Source organism: Littorina saxatilis, linkage group LG12 (assembly GCF_037325665.1).
Source record: "Littorina saxatilis isolate snail1 linkage group LG12, US_GU_Lsax_2.0, whole genome shotgun sequence".
NCBI lineage: Eukaryota > Metazoa > Mollusca > Gastropoda > Littorinimorpha > Littorinidae > Littorina > Littorina saxatilis.
Window position 1 is genome coordinate 37,002,652 of NC_090256.1, and position 22,317 is coordinate 37,024,968.

General features: G+C 43.2%; 2 protein-coding genes across 2 annotated transcripts in view; both read left to right on the plus strand.

Moving 5' to 3' along the window:
• The window catches only part of LOC138983085 (uncharacterized), a 15,192-nt gene extending 3,170 nt beyond the window's left edge, over positions 1-12,022 (plus strand). Inside the window, exon 3 of the mRNA XM_070356492.1 lies at positions 11,966-12,022. Coding sequence (XP_070212593.1) covers positions 11,966-12,022 — 57 coding nt within the window. The remainder of the gene's footprint in view (positions 1-11,965) is intronic.
• On the plus strand, positions 11,045-20,659 carry LOC138981844 (uncharacterized). The gene is made up of 2 exons (XM_070354946.1): positions 11,045-14,122; positions 14,913-20,659. Exons 1-2 carry the CDS (start codon positions 13,913-13,915, stop codon positions 17,148-17,150), a joined length of 2,448 nt encoding a protein of 815 aa, XP_070211047.1. The 5' UTR covers positions 11,045-13,912; the 3' UTR covers positions 17,151-20,659.
• Positions 20,660-22,317: the final 1,658 nt, after the last annotated feature.

The following is a 22,317-nucleotide window of genomic DNA, read 5'->3' on the forward strand; positions in this document are numbered from 1 at the left end:
TTACACTTGTACGATTCTACAGTATATTTTATATTATAAACACATTTTGGAAATTTATAGATATCAAGGATTTATAGACTAATTTTACAACTTTATTTCCAAAACGTGGTAACTAAAGAATAGTTTCTCGCTCGCTCTCTCTCACATTGTTGCTGTTTTGTTTTGTTTTGTTTTGTTTTGTTGATGGTGGGTCTGTCTCATTGAGTCTGTCTGTGACAGGACGGAGCCGAAGAAACTGACAGGAAAGCGAGAAGGGTGAGGTTTATCCACAACAGGAATACATATCGAAATGTGTACGCGTCTGCACCTCTTCAGTCTAAGGTCGTTGTCTTCGCACTCTCTTGCGTCGCCTGGGAAAAGGTCAAAGTAGGCATCGAACACTTGTAGAGGGAGAGAAAAGTGGTGAAGGGGAATTGATAAGAGCTGCCAGCAAGGACAAATACACATAACCCTACGTTTTATTGACACACACGGCCTTGCAATGTTGACTAACCCACAGTATTGCTTCTCGTCTGTCACTGCTATTGTCTATATCGCGTGATATCATGACTAACGGTAGACTCCCACCCGGCACCCGACTGTAATTTACCCGGATAGTGTAAAAATTGCTCATTTTCTCAACACTCCCACAGGGTACTTAACGCAAGTTGGCGTGTGACGTCACATAATGTTCTAGAGTCGCCTTCTGAGTGACCTTAAAGGCACAGTGCAGCTCACAGCCTTCGTTTTGCGTTTTTGTTGCAGCTGAGTGCATTTACAGTTCAAAAATCCTCCTATGGTAGTAAAACAAACCCAAAACGACCCAACGACGACATCTGTGAAGCTCGACAGTTTCTTGTTCACGCGAGTGCATAAATTACCCTAGTTATTACGTGGTGTTTGGTCGGAGCAGGGACCTATATTAGGTCTAATATAGGTCTATGGTCGGAGTTCGATTCAACCGAGTGATTCCGGCCTCCATTTTGTTTTGCACAAACTCATGATGACGTCTGACATAGTTTGCAAGTGACGTGTCTTTTTGTGCATGATGTGGTGATCTACCTGATCTAAATTTAGATCCGAAAATAGGCCAAGACCAGCCGGGTCCGAGTACGAAATTAATTCGTAAAAAAATCGCAGTTCTTGACTCTTTGGGTGCAAGTCAATGAAACTTGGTAGTTCTTCTAACGGATAGCTGCCTGAGGTATGACTAAAAGCCCCAGGGGCTCCGTGCACCTGGATTTGACAAGTTCAGTACCTTTAAGAATATTTCAATTTATTCTATGGGATATTCTAGCACCGGCTTACATCGGTCCCCTTTATAAATCGCTTCACAACATTAATAATGTTCCCATACAACTTGCAATGAATGTACAGTTCCATTATTAAAAAGTTGATCTTCGCAAGCGAAATGCAAACACATGATGTGTACATAAAAAAAAAATCTGGTTCCAAAATAACTGCTCAGAGTTGTTCTAAAATAGTTCAAAAACACTTTCCTTTTTTTACTCAAAAACCTAGCGGTGAGTGTCTTTTGTTTTGTTGTCTTGTGCGCATTTTGACGACTGGTCTATCCACAACAACATTATTGGCACAAGTTTCCAGGTATACCATATCAGCAATGTCATCGGACATTTTGTCGCAGGCCTTTTTGGTTTGCTGAAGCGGAATTGTCGATACCATCGAGAGAAAATATGTTCACAGCATGCTCACGCCCTGGATCGTGGAACGCCTATGTATGTCCACCGCAGGCGCTACACACGATTATGTCCCCCGCACGCGGAAGCAGAGTTGATATATCGCAAACGAATTGCCTTGTGAAGGTATTTTATGGCAGATCACATTATTTATTATAGATATTCCGAAGCAGAATTGCCTAGGCTATAAGTACTTAAGTCTTGTTGTGTACTCGTGAACAGTGGTGTTCGGTTTTCTGCCGAAGTCCGTGAAAATTACGCAGAGGTCTCAATTTCGTACATATTAACCCAGAACTACCATTTGAATCACTATTCTAATACTCACAGTTCAATCTTCGATACCTTGCACACTTGTATGCGCGTTTTGGGGCACCAGCATCGCGGATAAGCTGCTCTAATCTAGCGTTATTTTGTGGTACTCGATTCTCAGTGGGTAAGGTCCCCCGCAGACACCAGATGAGGTCCCCCGCATTTTTGACCAAGCTGCGGGGTATCTTACCCCGTCAAATTTCACTGTTGATCTTTGTACCCATCGTGAGTCTAAACTTAACTAAGCTAAAACTTAAAAATGGAAAGCAGTATCCACAAGTAGTTAGACTTTGACAAGCAAGAAGATTTAAGCCCTTCTGTTGACCGTGCTTTGTGTTATTGTATCATTTTTAACGTGGGGGACAGTATTTCTGACCTGTCTTGGTGAAATTTCGTCTCTTATGTAGTACACGAGAGTATAAATGGTAAGAAAACTGGCTGATCCAATGCAAAAAAAAGTACCGGTCAGTATGATATAAACTTCAATACAAGAAAGTCTGGTTATCTACTACTTTAAGGCATTAATTTGGAGACACCTACCATGTGATTGGTCTTGCGGGGGACATAATCGTGTGTAGCGCCTGCGGTGGACACAACTAGGCGTTCCACGATCCAGGGCGAGATGCTTAGCCATTGTTTCAGTTCTGGCACTTTATTAAAACAGCTGCATGTCACGCAGTGGTATGTGTGTGTAAGAGAGAGAGAGAGAGAGAGAGAGAGAGAGAGAGAGAGAGAGAGAGAGAGAGAGAGAGAGAGAGAGAGAGAGAGACGGCATGATATGGTGAGAGTAGAAAGGGAGAGAAAAAAAAGACGAGAGAAGTAGGTAGAGAAAAAAGGGAAATGAAGACACTAAAACAAAGGGAGAGAAAGTGTGTGTGCGTATGCGTGCGTGTGTGTTCGTGGTTTTGCCTCTCCGCGTGTGCGACTGAGTACGTGTGTTCTTCAGCTTGTGTTTTTATGCTCGCGTGCGTGCGTTCTTGTATTTTTGTGTGTGTCCATGTATGTTTCCTTGATTGATTGGCATCCTAATCGGGTTGTTGATCACTGAATACCTGCTCACAATCGCCACGCACGATAAGGGTGTGCCTTCTCGCTAAATTCTTTTGTCAGAGCAATAACTGATACCCGGACACAATAACAAAGCCCGCTGACATTGTCAAAGTATTGATTCTAATTCACGTCAGTGCCTGCTACAGGAGATAAGTCGCCACAACCTTTAAAAGTAGGAAGCTGTAATTTATGTTTAAATGAAAATAAAAATACCTTCGCTTTCAATGTGTCCAAGTAGCCAAACGTACAGACCGTAAATTAAAATATATTATGTGTTCAGTGTTAGTTCTAAATCTGTAGAAACGAATTAAAATCGTGTGCGAGTAAAATGACGTCGAGAAGTTCAAGGCGGAACATGTTTTGTTGTACACGATTAACTCTGTACACGGTTGCCATTTATACCCCGTGTATGGTTGGGGGAAATGTATATATGAGAAAAACGAAAGTGAAGAGTCTGTGTCTGGCATAAAAGAATACATACTTGCACACGACTCGGACCCTAGCCCTAACCTTGAAGCCGAGAGACAGGTGGAAAGTTAATACATTTAAGTCCATTTGTTTCATCAAGACAGACAAACCTACAATGTTTAAAGTAAAACTTGGATTTTCATCCGCTACGAATACGCGCGTACCAGCGGTTTGCTTCTGCTGAAACGGACCCATTGTGATTGTCAATCATGAAGCAGAAAATACGTCTCATTTTGTTTTCAAAGAAAGACCAACAGAAATGCAAGAACCAAACTGATTTAGCAATTAAAATATGTTCTGCAGCGAAGACGGAAAACTAATGCCTACTAGAGACAGAATACACACGAAGAATAACGCACACCGTATAGTTTCCAGCGCAGGAACCGGTAGGATATTGTTATCGGTGTCTCTAAGCACAGGTGAATAATGCATTTTCCAGCGACTGGCTCCGAAGAAAGCCCCGCCTGAAAGAGTTACACAAACGAATAAATTACGCCTTAGTCCTGTGAATGGAAAAAGGTGGGTGTATTGTTACTGGCCTCACCAAGGACAGGTGAAATAATGCTAGTTCTGCTGCCTGGCTGATTGAAAGCTACTCCCTCTACACAAGTCTAAGGTAATGTATAATAATGAACGTCTAAGTTTTTAGACGGGAGAGCGATCGAGTTGCCTGTAGCCCGAAAAGCTGGATTAATTTAAACCAGCAGCACACGCTGTTGGGTGCTTTTCGGTCGCACAATCGACATTTCGATCTAGCGGCTAAAATCGCGAAGATCAAATTAGTAATAATAATCGAACAAGAGTATTGAACAGCCGCATGGCACGGTTTTAGAACTGCAGTTATGTCTTTATCATATGAATTAGTTACTGTCTCAAACGACCGTGGCTTTTAACCCGTACAAGAAAGGGAGGAGTTCGTTCGTGAGTTCCTTTTAACCTCCTGTTTTTCCGTGTTTGTTTTGGTCGTTACTCAGAAGATGTGCAGTCAATACAGTCTACCCTTCCGCTGCAACATGCGAAACTGGGCACTGCTGCAAGGACCGTGCCTACTTCCATAATTCAGGTAGAGGCCTAATTAATGTAAGTGGCAAGTCTCCGCTTCGTGATCAACACTACGGTATACAGTGCAGAAACTCTGAAGGTCTTACCCCGGGACGTCCCCCCGGACAGGATGTTTAACTTTTTAAGGGAGATCAAGATTTATGAACACGATTTGAAGTAACAAGAGTGAAAAGATATGAACTTTTTAAAACATTCTTCACTTTACTGTGATCGACGTAAATCTAAATTGTAACAAACCCGGAGACCATCATGTTAACTGAAGAAGGAAACAAAATTGAAATGGCCCCGCATAGCCAAATAGATTGAAGGGACATACAAACCAACCGCACCAACTACAAAACCAACCAAGACTCGGGGTGGGGGGGGGGGGGGGGAGTGGAGCTGACGCGTTGCTCTTTAGAGTCAGCGCTACTTATCTAAAACTGCGAACTTTGTGAAGTTTTTTTTCTATAATACGTATGTCAATAGCAAGAGGACTTTTCACGTCTCCATGGCAGAAGAGGGTGTTCGTGAGACCAACTAACTTAAAAAGAGATAAACGCTCAAAGCAAACGACAATTTAGACAGCACTTTACTCCTCGGGCGGTGAATTCCAGTCAAAATACTTTTTTTTCGTTATACTGGTCTGTACTTCTCTGGCATGAAGCAACAGATCTAAATGAAAAAGCAACGAAAGGAAAAAAATTTGTAAAAGAAAACTTGGTTGGCATCAGGTAGCCACTTCTCCCCTCAACAGTTGTCAATGTCCATAGCCGAAGTCAACCCATACACAATTGTCGTTCACAGGTAGGCAGGCGGGTACTCTCCATTTAAAACCCTCCAGGTGAATAATGCATTTTCTGCCCATTGACTCGCGATCATTGCCTGACTGAGCGAGCAGCAGGGCAAGGAAGGAGAGCAAACGATAAACATTGTCTGCCGATCGCCGTGGAAGGGAAAGAAAAAAAGACTGGCCGAGCTCCGGCGTCGCTGACAGAACCGTTATGACAACGGGTGCGACTGATGATACCCGGGTAGATTTTCTCTCTGTGACAACGGGTGCGATGATACCCGGGCTGGAATTCCTTTGTTATGACTACTACTACAAAGCGGAGCCTGCGCGTGCATAGGCACTGTCTTCAAGAGATTTTGTCCGAAGGTAGGCGAGTAACCTTACACATATATTTCAAAGAGTTTTGAGCGCAACTGGGTCGAGCGTGTATATCTTTTAAATCGAACCACGTGTCTTTTTGTTTGTTAGAATACGTCAAGATACATGTAGTAGGTTCTTTCCGTGATTTTTCCCCAGCGGAGACATATTTCAAAGAACTACAGAAGCAAAGATTTTCCTTTTGCCTGCGTTTTTTCATTTCTTCAAGTTTTATTTAATTTTTAAGAATCAAAAAACAATAAAGGTTAGTTATTTGAACGGGTAATTGTTGACAAAACAAGACATTCACAAATACGTCGACCTAATAGTCTTTATAGCGGACAGAAAGACAAATAAGTATGAGTCAATTGGAAAAAAAGAATTAGCAGTGTATTGCCAGAGTCGCCGAAAGGAATCAATGCATTTTCAGGTAAGTCTTTTATTTATTCTTTTATCTCATAATTATTTGTCTGTCTCTCCACAACAAAGACCATTGGGTCGATGTACTTGTGAATGTCTTGTTTTGTCAAACAACATTCTGAAAACCAAACTGTACGGTATTTTGCTATGTGAACAGACAGTCAACCAGAGCACGTTATTTTGGTTTAGGTTCTCAAGTTAGTCTCCACCTGTAAGACCTTACAGAGATACGGAGCAGGGGTCCCCACGGACGCCCCTCCTAGTGCGCCCCGGGACCCCCACTTTCAATTTTTAGAAGGTCCATGGACCCCCACAGCAGAATTTTAGAGGGTCCTAAGAGTCCAAAAGCCGAACAGTCCCAGTGTACTTATAAAACATTGTGGTCACGTATTGTGTACTGTGAAGTGCCGTCGCGATATAACCTTGAATGGTTGAAAACGACGTTAAACACCAAATAAAGAAAGAAAAGAAAGACTGTGAAGTGTCTTTTTTATTGGAATATTCTAGGTGGACATGACAATCCAGGACCCGCTCTTTTAAAGTCTAGTGTGTCCCGGGACCCCCTCCATACATTTCTAGTGCGTGATTTTGGCTTCTAGTGCGTATATAATTATGACGCAGGGACGCGCTCTATCCCTGCGGAGCATACGCTCTTTCGTACGTTGTTGGTTTCTCGTTTCCCTTCAACCCATGTGGCTATTCGGGACCGATTTAATGTTGTTTCTTTCCCCAGTTTACATGGGTGCGATCTGCTGGCCGATGTGAATGCGTGATGTATTGTGTAAAAAAAATTCCATCTCACACGGCATAAATAAATCCCTGCGCCTTGATTATGTGCGCGATATAAATTGCATAAAATTAAAAAATTAAAAAAAAATTTAAAAAAAAAATTAAAAATTAAAAAAAAAAAATCCCTGCGCTTAGAACTGTACCCACGAAATACGCGCGATATAAGCCTCATATTGATTGATTGATTGACATGGTGGTCTCCACGTTTTGTTTTTACTGTGATGTCGTAATAGTTTTAAGCACTGAGATCACCCTGTAAACTGAGAAAGGAAACACGCTTGTGTTAGTCTCACACAGCAAAATAGGTTGAAAGGTCGTTAAAAAAAAACCCAGCCAGTCACAGGTGAAACCAATAAAGTTGGTTGGCTGCTTTTGGTTTTTAACGACCCTTCAACCTATTTTGCTGTATGAATGTGTGGAGTAGTCCCTCATCGGGATAGGGCTGGATGTAATAAAGCACTTTTGTGTATGTTTACTACATTACTCTAGAAAAGAAACATGTATCGTATCGTATCGATCTTATCCGTGTTAACGACCGTAAGCGCATAAAAATCGTTACCTTACCGTAGTGAACATTTACCAGTCAATATTTTCGTGTGTAGTTTGTATACAGATGATACACGAGGGAAGTCGATCATTTCTCTTGTTTAACATTATAGTACCGAATACACAGACTAAAGCGTTCAATATTTCCAATAGTTCCACCTTACTGCATTGAGCACAATAGGTAAATGTTCAACCTGGGTGCATCGTGCATTTACAGTGGACTCCCCTTTTAAGACCTTTAAAAATCTGAGAAAATCAAGTATTAACAAGTCGCGTAAGGCGAAATTACTACATTTAGTCAAGCTGTGGAACTCACAGAATGAAACTGAACGCAATGCAATTTTTCAGCAAGACCGTATACTCGTAGCATCGTCAGTCCACCGCTCGTGGCAAAGGCAGTGAAATTGACAAGAAGAGCGGGGTAGTAGTTGCGCTGAGGAGGATAGCACGCTTTTCTGTACCTCTCTTCGTTTTAACTTTCTGAGCGTGTTTTTAATCCAAACATATCATATCTATATGTTTTTGGAATCAGGAACCGACAAGGAATAAGATGAAAGTGTTTTTAAATTGATTTCGAAAATTTGATTTTGATCATAATTTTTATATTTTTAATTTTCAGAGCTTGTTTTTAATCCAAATATAACATATTTATATGTTTTTGGAATCAGAAAATGATGAAGAATACGATGAACGTAAATTTGGATCGTTTAAAAAATTTGTTTTTAACAATTTTCAGATTTTTAATGACCAAAGTCATTAATTATTTTTTAAGCCACCAAGCTGAAATGCAATACCGAAGTCCGGCCTTCGTCGAAGATTGCTTGGCCAAAATTTCAATCAATTTGATTGAAAAATGAGGGTGTGACAGTGCCGCCTCAACTTTTACAAAAAGCCGGATATGACGTCATCAAAGGTATTTATCGAAAAAATCAAAACAAATCCGGGGATATCATTCCCAGGAACTCTCATGTCAAATTTCATAAAGATCGGTCCAGTAGTTTGGTCTGAATCGCTCTACACACACACACGCACAGACAGACACACACACACACACACACACACACACACACACACACACACACACACACACACACACACACACACACACACACACACACACACACACACACACACACACACACACACACACACATACATACATACACCACGACCCTCGTCTCGATTCCCCCTCTATGTTAAAACATTTAGTCACAACTTGACAGAAAACGCTCGACAGAAAGCAGCCAGGATGTTCCCGTTCGGTGAGCGTTCAAATGGAAGTATGCTTGTACTGTATGTAGACGCTCGGGGAGCTCTGTGATGGTTTACGGGAGGCTTACTGTGCCTTTAACAGCGCAACATCAATTGCTATTTGTAATCCTGCGTTTTGAAGAATTTGAGTGATCGCCCTTGATTTCAAAGCAATTACATATGAGTGTCCGGTAAATTCCCATTCCATGTTTTTAGTGAGTAGAGAATAGCTCGAAAGTCCTCGCGGAATTTGCGAGGACATTAAAAGTCCGGGCGGAATTTCTGACCAATCAACGACGAGAATAGCTCGAAAGTCCGCGCGGTATTCCGCGAGGAATTCCGCGGGGACATGGCGTATCTGGCGTTCCATATTGTTAAAAACTTACTGTTAGAAATTTGATGTGCTGTCCGAAGCTGGGTAAGATTTGCAACTCAACGATTTGCTCTTGGGAAATGCACCCCGTCTTTCAACCAGAGCGGAAATTTGACTTTCAAATAGCCTACTTCAAGACAGTATCTGAATACTTGGGAATTATCACGCTACAAAGGAAAGCACTAACCGCCAGCGAGATAACATCTGAATTAATGACAGACACGTTTGTTGAATGGATTCTTGACTTTTAACACACTCGACCGGAGAACACCGGTGACCCTGTTATCAGTGTTTAGTTTAGGCAGCGGCTGAAGGGAGAGAATAAATTGCCTTCAAATTGAAGTCATTATGTTTCGTGGACGTCCGATATTGTTCAGATAGCCGTTGATTTCAGCAAGCATTTTATTCACCTTAGTCAACTTTTTGTCACACGAATGTTGACAAGGCGACGCACAGCAGAAGTTGTTTCCCTTGCTTTCAATACTCCCGGTGTAACTGGGGCTTTGTTGAACACGTGTGCGTTTTGGAGAGCTTTCGTTGACCCCACAGTCCCTCTGTAAATGTCTAAGTATCTTGTCAACTTTTCCGTTTAGCAAAGCGGATTTCATATGCTTTTTAATTAGCTTAACTGACTCCCGCTTGACTGTCTTTGCTTCCAAGAATAATTTGAGTGTTTCGCGCGCCCTGTTACACAGAGCAATAATCAATTTGCTAACAAACACGTTCTTGGTCCACAGGAAACAATCATTCAGTCGCGATCATTGAAGCGAATATTAGCGTTGGGTCTCGTATTACATAGTGTAGATATTTATGTCGGCGTCTCCTCGACAAACGTGACAACCCACGTGCCATGAAGGAAATTCCGAATGATCGCCGTCACAGACAAGTAACGGCCAAAATCATGGCAAACGCAAGTTTACACATTTAGCAAATTTCCGTTAAACACCTGACTTATTTTATTTGATGATTGTTTTAAAACATGAAAGTTTACCGAAATTCTTCGCTGAATTTTGTCTATAGTCTTTCCTTGTTTTTTACATTTAGTCAAGTTTTGTGTGTAGAGCGATTCAGAGAAAACTATTGGACCGATATTCATAAAACTTCACATAAAAGTTCCTGGGTATGATATCCCCACACAGTTTTTCTTTTTTTTGATACATTTCTTTGATGACGTCATATCCGGCTTTTTGTGAAAGTTGAGGCGGCACTGTCACGCCTTCATTTTTTAAGCAAATGGATTGAAATTTTGGTCAAGCAATTATTCGACGGAGGCCGGACTTTGGTATTGCATTTGAGCTTGGAGGCTTAAAAATTAATTAGTGAGTTTGGTTATTAAAAATCTGAAAATTGTAATTGAATTTTTTATGAAACGATCCAAAAATAATTTCATCTTATTTTTCATCATTTTCTGATTCCAAAAACATATAGATATAATATATGTATTCGGATTAAAAACAAGCTCAGAAAATTAAAAATATGAAAATTATGATTAAATTCAAATTTCCGAAATCGATTTAAAAACAATTTCATCTTATTCCTTGTCGGTTCCTAATTCCAAAAACGTATAGATATGTTTTGTTTTGATTAAAAACAAGCTCAGAAAGTTAAAAAGAAGAGAGATACAGAAAAGCTTTCCTGCTCAGCGCAACCACTACCGCGCTGTACTGGCTTGCCAATTTCACTGCCTTTTCCACGAGCGAGTGACTGACGATGCTATACGGTCTTGGTGAAAAAATGCAGTGCGTTCAGTTTCATTCTGTGAGTTCGACAGCTTGACTAAATGTAGTAATTTTGCCTTACGCGACTTGTTTTATTTTAGTGGCGTTAATGGTTGTTGTTTTTACGATGTCGACGCTGATTGCTGTTTCTGCGTCAAATAAAGACACACAACCACAAACAACCAAACACACCAGCGCACACACACACACACACACACACACGCACACAAACACACACACGAACACACACACTTTTGTTTGTTTGTTTGTTTGTTTGCTTAACGCCCAGCCGACCACGAAGGTCCATATCAGGGCGGTGCTGCTTTGACATTTAACGTGCGCCACACACAAGACAGAAGTCGCAGCACAGGCTTCAACACACACACTGACAAACACACATACACACATAGCTTATAATCATAATAAAAATGTCTTGGAGAAAAAATTTCATAATTGACACCCATGTCAACATGCGAATTTAATTCAGCAACAATTGTCATCGTGCCCTTAAAAAACAGCCATGCTGTTGATACTTGTGAGGGTCCAGTTAGACGGATGTTCGTATCCGATGTAAAAGCCGTGACATATTTTTACATTTTCGTTTACACGGGGAGTAGGTGTTGCCGGATTTTCATCGCCCTCAGTTCCTGTCTCTTGGCCAGTCCCCCCTCCCCACCCAACGTCGGGCTCTCCGACGTCAACTCGCATGAAAAGAGCCACTCGAGTATTGGGCTTGCTTATACCGGTCTAAACTTGGTATTTAGCCCACCGTTTATCTCATCCCGTTGTCTATAGTTGAGCGGATACTATAAATGTACGACACTTGTATATGTTCTTTAATTATAAATATGATTGCCCATCCTAGCATATAACCACGTCATGTCCCAAATAGACGCTAGTTCTGGGGACAGACATGATTATTAAGTTAGCATAGCATGATTGCCTTACATGTTATTGAAGTTGTTTAGACTTGTTACATCGTCTTGACTTTCGCTTAAAGTTACAGTTTACTCACAGGCGCAGATTCGGTTGTCGGGGTCTCCTTAAGCTCATCGGATAAGGAAAATGCACAATACTTGCAATTGTTATTGTTACCTTACACATGATCTCGACTGTTAAGTCTTGTAAACATTATCTTGACTTTTCAACACATGCTTTTTCTGTTCACTTACAGGGCAAGATCCAGTTATCGTGGTCCCCTAAAGCTCAGCGGATTAATAGCAGCCAGTGATAAAGGACTTGGCAGCGGACAGCAGACGACTTGGCAGGAAAAATCGCAGCGCTGATTAACACACAAATCACCCGGAGCAGTCGACTGAACGCCAGTCAAAGACAGCTCTCGTGAAATGAACGGCTTTACTGCCGCGCGGCGCCTTGTCGGGTTTGCTTTCAGGTTGACCTCCTGTTTAAATTGACTAAGTCCCCTCTGCACTGATTAGCGTAACCGTTGCCTTTTTTGTGGTCTCTGTTTCTTTCTCAGACAAGGCTCCAATCACGACCCCACTGATCACACCTAGGCTCCTTGACTTATGCAGAAACAGTGTAGCTTGCACCTCTTACTCTTATCCAGAGTGAAAGAACAGTCTTTATATCCCTGGTTATGTGTGCAGGAAAGGAGGTCTGCAAAGAAATAACACAATTAGGCCGCTGCAGCAGAGACAGTGTAGCCAAACAGTTAGCTTTTCTCTGACTAAAGTCCCAGAGGAGAAGAACAGGAGTTTATATGCGAGGGTGTGTAGGGGAATTTCTGTGTGAAGAAAAAGACCTTACCTCCAAGAGTGAAATATGGCTTTGAAAAAGGCCAAAGACCTCTCACTCAAAGAGAGTTCCGCCTTCCGTCGGCTGTTCCATTGTGCATTGCCGTGACTGGATTTTGATGTTGACTTTTTTTTTCTTCTTCAAAGATCGACTTTCCTTTCAAAGCCCTGAGCGGTGGGAGGTTATTTCTGCTTATACACACACAAGCACGGTGTTCAGTAAAAATTCTGCGTCGGCGTTTTACTTGGAAGTGTGTTTAGACGAAATGTTTTTGAGTCTGCGAACTGATAAGACAGTGAATTTTGTGTGTGCAGTTCGACTACATCTTTTTGACGTTGGATGGTTTTGACGACTGAAGTCAAATCAGAGACTTGAATATATACCTCAGTGTACTACTAGTTTTAACGAAGCACTATTCTTGAAGCTTTTGTACAACGGCAGGCAATAATCTTTGACAAATTTGACATTTCTCTTAGTAGTTAGTTCTTATAATGTACAGAGTGCAGGTGGTCAAGTGATATTTCTCTGGAGACTATGACGAGAGATAAAGGTACCCTTTGCGAAACGAAACTGAGAACACGTCAAAGCAATCGTTCATTACGTAGATAAACGCTACCCGTGAAGTGAAACGAGGTTGAGCACTTAGTAAAAGCAAGCGGCCGTTATGTAGATAAGGTCAAACCTGTCAGGTAAAATGTGACTATTTCTGAGGCGACTACGTCCATATCGGAGGGCCGAATTCGAAGCTGCTATGTTCAGCTTATAAATAGATAAAGTCAAACCTGCCAGGTGAAAGGAGACTATGGCTGAAGATTTGATGATTTCAGCCGTTATGTTCAGCTTTTGTTGATAAATTCAACCTGCATGGTTAAAATGAGACCATTTTTGAACAGTTCGCTGGCTGTACAATATCTTCCAAGCTGCGTGGATAAAGTCAAACCTGCGATGTGAAACGAGACTATTTCTGAGGAGACCACTTATATATATATCAGAGGGGCTGAGCCGTTTTGTGCAGCATTATCTATAGATAAACAATACACGCTCAGTAAAATGAGAACTTTTGAACAGTTTGTTGATTAAGAGCGCGCGGCTGTACAAATATATTCTAAGTTGTGGAGATAAAGTCAACCTGACTAGTAAAATGAGACGATTTTGGGGGGAGCTTGCCGTATCACTGCGCTCTTACCGTTACGTTCAACGCCAGGTGAAATGAAAAACTAATGCACCTGTGACTGCATAAGGCGACACGACACGGAATGACTGACGGGGGCCCGATAGCGCGGCTGATAATGGGACAATACGCAGCGTAGCAGGTGACAGTTTCAAGCGAGCCCTGCCAATCAACGGCACTTGGCTTTTAATCATGAAGCCCCTACCCGGCCGCCCACCCCTCTCCACGCGGAGGAGCCGAGGGGAGGGAGGGGGGACAGGGGTGGGGAGCAGCAGGGACCTGGGTGTGGCTGTGGGAGGAAGCAGCAACAGTAACAGCGGGGTGAACACAGCGCAGAGGGGACAGGAACCGGCGGTGCAGAGCAGTAGGGGAGTTAACCCCACATGGATGAAGAAGCTTGAGGTTGGTAACTCGTAGTTTATAACATCTTCAAATGAGACAATAAAATTACCCTGTATCTTACCGCATTTTTTTAACGACATAATAATATCAACAAAGATGTTATTTGTCTTGTCCTTTGTCTTCAGCGCTGTTTTTTAACGACATATTGATGACAACGATGTAATGTGTCTGTGATTCGTTGATTTCATCACGTTTTGACTAAATTTCTGAACAAATATTTCACAAAGAATGTATGTTTAAATATGGTTAAAACCAGGTTGGTGTAGGTGCGTCAAAACAACCTTCCATTTTGATGTACTTATTTAAATGAATAAGAAGGTAGTAATTGTTATTTGTATTACCTATATCTAACCACATCGGCTTATTGTATAACACTCGATATAATTTATGGAGTATGTATGCATGTAAGAATGCTTGAATCCATACCAGCAGCATAATCACTTGGGTGACTTTTATCTTGCATTACGTAATACATTCTTGTACTTGGTTTAAACATTGTGTTATTCAGCAATTAATTGGTGCATTGTATAATGAACATGTTTAGAATCAACAACAAGCCATGACCCTAAAGAGAACAGAAAACAAATGGTGATACCTCGCGGTGAGGCTTTTGCCACAGTGCTCTATAAACCAACATTTTTGCTCATTAAACCAACATTGCTCTTTAAACCAACATTCTTGCTCATTAAACCAACATTATTGCTCTCTAAACCAACATTATACTCTTTGAACCAAAATTCTTGTTCTTTAAACCAAAATTGTAGAATTTCTTGCTCTTGTTGTTTCGCAGGACAAGTACCAGAAGCTTCACCACAAGATCGCCAACATCCCATCGTGCAACACCGCGGCCTCACGCTTCAACTTCCTCACGCGCAAGATCCTCAACGAGCGTCTAGCGAAGGCCAGCAAGAACAACTCCACCGCAAAGAGCAGTAAGAGCAACAACGACGACGGTGACGGTAGGGGTGGGGGTGAGAGCAGAAGATGTAGCAGCACCGACCCAATCACCGTCAGCTACCGGAACAGCCTGCTGACGGAGGAGCTCATCAGTCAGCCTCCGCTCCGTCGCCTGGGCGCTGACGACAGCGACGACGACCTGGACGATGAGAACTTCCCCCCGACGGAGGGCTTTCTGACGCGGCCCGTGACGGCGCTGAACTGGGAAGGCGGGGACCTGGCGTCACTGTCTGACGGTTCCCATTCACACCACTTTCCCCACCACCAACACCACTCACACAGCGCCCCTCGCACACACCCCTCTCAGCACAGCGCTGGTGGGGGTGCTATACCCTGGCATGACGCTGACGCCTGTAGCGGTGGTGGTGGTGGCGGTGGTGGTGACTGTGGTTGTAAGGGTGGGGGAGGAGGGCCCTCGCACGGTGCCGTAGAAAATCTCAGTGGCTCAGCACTGCCAGCGCCGTGGAAGCGTGACGGCGAGGCAGCAGAGTTGAACAATAACATGGGTACGGATCTGGCAGGCAGGACGGGCCCCTTGGCACACCACACCTCGCTCGGCACTAACCTACACGGCCAGCAGGCCAACGCTGTTAGCGCGAGCACCACCACAACACGCCGCTTTGCCTCGGCCTCCGAGCTGTTAGCAGGGGCTGACCTCAACAACACTACCACTTCGTCTTCTGCTGCGGTTGATGGCAGTGGTGGTATGGTCACTGCTAGCAGGGACCACGTTGTGGATGGTGGTGGTGTAATCCCAGGAGGTCGCGGGTGGGTGAGCGAGGATATGGGGGAAGCCTCAGCCCGGGGCGTGAGGACGTTACACCCCGTCACAAGCGGGGGGAGCACGCATGGCGGCATGGTTATTACGCCGCAGACCGGCGTCAGCCACTACAGCCACACCACCACCAAGTCCTGCCCGGCGGCCTTCAGCAGCAACGAGCTCCCTGCCCAGTCCAGGCGGAGACCTTATCAGCAGCACAAGAAGGACCCGGTGGCCCGAGGAGGACCGCCCAACATGCGTGTGTTCGCCCAGATGTCTGTGGAGGCGCGTCACGCCGTGACCGAGACACTCAAAGAGATGGGGGCCGCGCATGAGGAGGAGGGGGGCATAGACAGTAACGAAGGCGAAGAGGAGGGGGAGGAGGAGTACGAGGGAGTGGAGGGAAAAGAAGAAGAGGAGGAGGATGGCGATGATAAAGAGGACGTTGACGATAATAACAATAATAACAACGGCAGTCGCAGCAACACCAGCCTTCCCTCCATCACAGACCACCCTCCTATCTTGTCAGCGCATCAGCAAAAGCGCCTTCAACAGCAGCAACAACAGCATTTACAACAACAACAACACTTACAACAACAACAACAACAACAACAACAGTCTCATCCCAAAGCACGTCGCGGTAAGCCACCACGACACCAGTCGGAATCGTCCACTACGCACCAGCAGCAACACTACGGGAGTCGAGAGGACGTGAGTCACAAGACGACGACCACACGGCAACACTCTTGGCGGACAAACCGCAACACGGACACCACTAGCTCTGTCAACGCCACGGTGAGGGGAGGGGCCGGGAGGTCGCCCAGGCGGTTGCACAGGAAGCCCCCCTCCACCACCCACAACAGCATCAACATGAGGGTTCGCCCTAAAAGTGACAGGACGATGGAGACGACGTACCTGGACCTCCCCACCGAGGACGTTGCGTGGCGAGGCTATGAGGACAACCTGGACATGCTCAGCATGGCCTCTGTGGGCAGCGCCTCGTCCAATCGCTCGTCGCTCGAGTTGCGCAGGGAGGCTCTCACTCAGCGCATGCATCTTCCCGCCATCACCAGTCGCACGGAGCCCAACGCACTGGCCCCCATGAGGCACATGAACTATCGCATCCGCGGGGTAGGGTCTTACAGGGTGGCTCGTGAGACCACATTTGAGATCACCGCCCCGGACTTTGACATCCGTTATCGTGACGTCATCACCTGTCGGAGAGGAGACAGAGACACTCCACCTCCGGAGATTTTCGAGAAATCTGTGAGTAAGGTGCGCGACTGGTTGAACAAGTACTGCACATCCTGATACACGTGGAGCAGGTCATGGGTATGCGTGAGAGTTAGCGACTTCAACTGTGTGATTGTGATGATGAAATACGTTTGATTCCGCACAATGAAAATGTGTGGCGATAGTACGTTGGAATATTTATGACTCTGGAATCTTACATTCTGTGGAAGTGATGCTTTAAATAAGCACGATTACGGCATCAAGGGATGAGCATTTGTGTTAAGCGAGATTGTTCAGAGTAGTTCAGACAAGAGTTGCAGCACAAGAGTTGCATCTTGTGATGCAGAGATTTCAGTAGTAAACGTGCTTCACCTGGATGTTACGATATGTGATACTGTGATACTGTGTCGTAGCAGACTTTGATCCGTGTCCGAAAAAAAACATAAAGTGGCTTGGACGTGTGTTACTCCTCTGTCTCAAATACTGTGAAGTTCAGGTGCATGACTGAACAAGAACGGACACCATCGGATCCTTACAGCACAGGTACATACAGATTTGTAGTGGCTTTGTGTATGCGCCCGTGTGTGAGAAATGTGCATGAATGCTTGAACACAATCATTTAGTCCCCTGTGAAAATAAGGTTTTTTGGGGGTCAAAGCGAATGGCAATCTTGACAAAAGTGAGTATTCAAACATCATATCAGTGTCACATGGAGAACTTAACAATGCCTTACAAAGCCTGTCTTGTTTGAAAACATGCTAGCTAATGTTTTGTCCTAGTGTGAAAAGTGGAACGTGACTGCTTGAATGAACTGAGCATGAACTCATTACACACGTCGTTCAGATAAGATACGAAATAGCTTCAACGCGTCAAACTCAAAGAGACGTGACTGCCTGAATGATTGTGACACCAAATCGTTGAATTCAGGGGTGGTTCAGTTACGTGATTTCTTGAATCAGTTAAACGCCGAATCATTTGGGTATGCAGGCAAAACGTGTGGCATTTTCAAGCCACAGGAGAACAAATCGTTTAAGATATGTTTCAGTATTCGCAATGTTCGTGACTGGCTGAAAGAGTGTCATGTTCAATTGAGGATCTCCTTTTTCAAACATGTTCTCGTCACTGGTGTTGTGTAACTTTAAAATCTGATGAAAAGGTGCTTCACTATTCTTGTCGTTTTCGAAAGATCATAAAATGCATACTGATAAGGATGACTGGCATCTTTTGGTTGGGTTTTAAACGAAACTGCGTCAAACGATCTCAGTGTTATTTTATTACGATTGAAATCTCACAGTCCTCGAGTTCGAACTTTTTATTCGTCATTGCAACAAAATTCAGCCGGCCACCTATATTTACCTAGAAGAAAATAAATGGGTTTTTTTTCTTTTTTCTTTAGCTAACCCTTTTTTCAAACTTAGCAAGCACTCCTATTGCATATTTTATCACTCATTTCAATCTTCATGCGCACATTTATGTTCAAGCAAGGTCATGCATGATCTCTGAGAGGGACAATCACAGTGAAATTACCTGGCTTTGCTGGGTCATATACGCACTCGTTTGGAATGGACGATTGCGAGAATCTAGTAATGACTGTGTATCACAATGCTCATACTCCCTTTGGTCTGTGATATTAGAGTTAGAGCAGCAGAGAAAGACTTCAAAAAAGACTTCAAAGGATCTCATTTGAAGATATTGGTAGACTGTGATATATGCAAGTCATTGATGTATGATTTGATTTGCGGTAATCTGGAAAGTTTCACGAAAAAGTGTGTGTGTGTGTGTGTGTGTGTGTGTGTGTGTGTGTGTGTGTGTGTGTGTGTGTGTGTGTGTGTGTGTGTGTGTGTGTGTGTGTGTGTGTGTGTGTGTGTGTGTGTGTGTGTACTTTCCGTGTAAACCATCTTGTACTCACCAAATACCCTTCTAGATTCGTATAGCGGATAAGAGCATTCTTCCACTTGGACACATACCCAAGAACAACACCCTGGTTATGTTTGTGCAAAGTGGGACTTTTGTTGTTGCTTAATTACGTAACTGACAAATATGTCAATGTGGTTGTGACCAAGTTGGAAGATGTGCGTAACCAAAGTAAAGGTCTAGATGTATCGATTATGATTTTCAAGATGGTTCACACGGAATGGAAGGTCTTGATATGTGCTAGAGTGTTGAGTGGTCACACTGTTCGACAGTGGATGTATCATACTGCAAATAACATGCTGTTTGTCTGAAAAGTGTTCGCAGGCGAAGTGAACAAGATGATGGATGAAATTGTGTCTCGTTGATCCCAGTTTGAGAAGAGGATTGACCCCAAAAAAACACTTTCAGGTGAAAAAAGTGATATCGATGTGTGAGACATTTTCATATATGACTGGTGAGTGGTATTTCGGAGTTCATGTGAAGTGATATTGCTGCTAAACAATCAGTTGCTAACGAAACACAGCTTTGCAAAGAGAACAGCTACGCCTTGCTATTTCTGTTAACTTAAAGATACCTTCCTTCATTGTACCCTTTCATATAAGCCATCACAGATCACTAAGCATAGGCTTTAACATACATGCCATGACCTCCCATTCATTTGAATGCATACGAAATGTTTGCATGCTGTGGAGAATGAAAATTTCTACCGAATTAATCATTTTATTGTGGTTGCTTCAGGTAACTTCGACATTTTATTAGCTCTAACTGCCACACATACATACTTCATTTGAAATGAAATGAAATTTCTTTAAAACAAAAACCGGTCGTACCAAATATCATACCAGACTTGCGCTGATATTTTTTCACGCATATCCAGTTCTCGCTTGTAGAAACAAACGCTGGAACCGTCCTCTTAACAACGTCTCAGATGGAGGGTATCTTTAAGAGCGACTGTATTTTATAGATCCACGCAAAGCCACAGTTACTTGAATTTTAAACCTCATTTTACCTTATCATTAGTGACACCGACTGTCGTAAAAAGTCGTGAACCAAATGAGAAAACGTGCACACGAGGGCATTGCTTTTATGCGTTCTTTCCCGTGTAAACTCTCTTGTCAGTCACTTCAGATGTGTCCAGATTTCGCTGTTATCAGGTTCATTTTTTCAATTGGACACATACCAAAAACCTGCAGTCTGGCTGGGGTGGAGTTTTTTCCCACACAAAGTGAGAAAAAAGGGACATTATTTTTGCGACTGAAACTTGCACAGAAAACACAGGATACGTCCAGGTTTGTGTCCAGGTAGAATTATCCCATGTAAAAGCCTCGGCAGGTCTGTGGTGGTTTACATGATGGTTTATGTAGGCCTCCTGCATCTTTATGACACGGTCTCATCTGATATGTTCATTAACGAATCTCTCATAATTATGATGCAGGGTAAATGTACCACGGAAACAACGAATAATAGACAAAGCAAAACAAGTCTCAATTCAGTGCCTGTTTGTGCTATTTGAAATTGTTGTGTTTATTGACAAATTATTTTGAAAAGAAGCTTTCTTATCTATTTTCTTGCAGCAAAGAGGATGATCATCCTACTCACGCACACTGAATTTAAATGTTTTCATTGGTGTTTGTTGTACAAAATCCAACAGTATTACACATTCTTAAATTTGGCACATGCTTTGTTGTACAGTGTGTGTGTGTGTGTGTGTGTGTGTGTGTGTGTGTGTGTGTGTGTGTGTGTGTGTGTGTGTGTGTGTGTGTTTGCGTGCGTGCGTGCGTGCGTGCGTGCGTGCGTGCGTGCGCGCTTCCTGTATAGCTGTACAATAATATTACTGAAAAGTATTTGAGCTAAGATGAAATGTGCAGCGCATAACGATACAGATTCGACAGAAAGTTTTGATATTTTTAAATAATCTACACAACATGAAATTGTAAATCGGGATAAGAAAAGAAAGAGAAAAATTTCACGAATTCTTGCGAGTTATGGGGTGAAAACTGCGATTTCTTGTGCCTCTTGGGGAAGAAATATTAAAAAATAGAAGACAACAGTATGATTGTAGTAGTGACGCAAAACCACGCAGTCTCACAGACCCAGAAAAAAAGAACAAGTTCGAAACAGGTTCGTATTGAACAAGCAAACCTCGTTATTTACGTCATAGCCAAATCCTTAAATTGAAGCAATGCCAGTCTAGTTGATTCCCTGAATTCTTACCGACCAGCAAACACCTTTATAACGAGTCTCAAATTAGGCACTAATTCAAAGAGACTAAATAGAAAACCCAGACGAGTTGTTAAGCATAGTGCTTTTAGTTATGCGCTATAGAAATCTCCTTAATGAATAAATAAATAAAGTGAAGTGTGTTTAGATTGCTGCGATAGCCAAAAGTACGGCCCGAGGGAATTGTTCTTTCTGTGAGGTGTGGATCAGGGTGTTATGACTTATTTACTGTGTGTTTTCTCTGCCTGTCTCCTTACCAGATTAGCTCTCCGCTCGAAACATGCCTTGAATTATGCACTGACGCAAACCTAATCCTAGAGGGTTTACCTCGCCCAGGTCAGCTAAACGTATACCTGCTTTATGGTGATTGAAATATACATCATTTACATGCTGGAAATGCACACAGAAACAGACGGACAGGCTGTCAGATAGGCGAACGGGCGGACAGACAGACAAACAGACGGACTGGCAGAGAGACCCGCAGTTACGCAGAAAAACAAGAAGATAGACAGACAACAAACTCTGTCTCTGCCTGTCTGTCTCTGTCTCTCTGTCTCTCTGTCTCTCTCTCTCTCTCTCTCTCTCTCTGTCTCTCTCTCTCTCTCTCTTTTTCTTTCTCTCTCTCTCTTTCTCTCTCTGTCTATGTCTGTCTGTCGCCGGCACTCTCTCTCTCTCTCTCTCTCTCTCTCACACACACACACACACACACACACACACACACACACACACACACACACACACACACACACACACACATACAAGCACACACATTACTTCCCTCTCTCCCACTCTCTCACTGCCCCCCTCCTTCTTCCCCGACAAATAGTAACTGTTTATGTAAGCTAATGCAACGCGCCGAATATTCCGAGTCTCTGGGACCAGGCAATGTTAGTCTTTCTGATTTCAATCAGTTTACGTCCTAATCCGATAAAACGTTTAGCCCTCGATCAGAAAAGTGTGCCGTATTGTTTAAGATTAACAGCCAAGTCCAGAGAGCATAATATTGACATAATTACGCAGGAAGCTGGTCGTCGGGATCACTAATGACATGTTTTGGTAGACACCAAGCTCAACTTGAGCTGGAACGGCTGTTCGTCTTTAGTATTTGGGA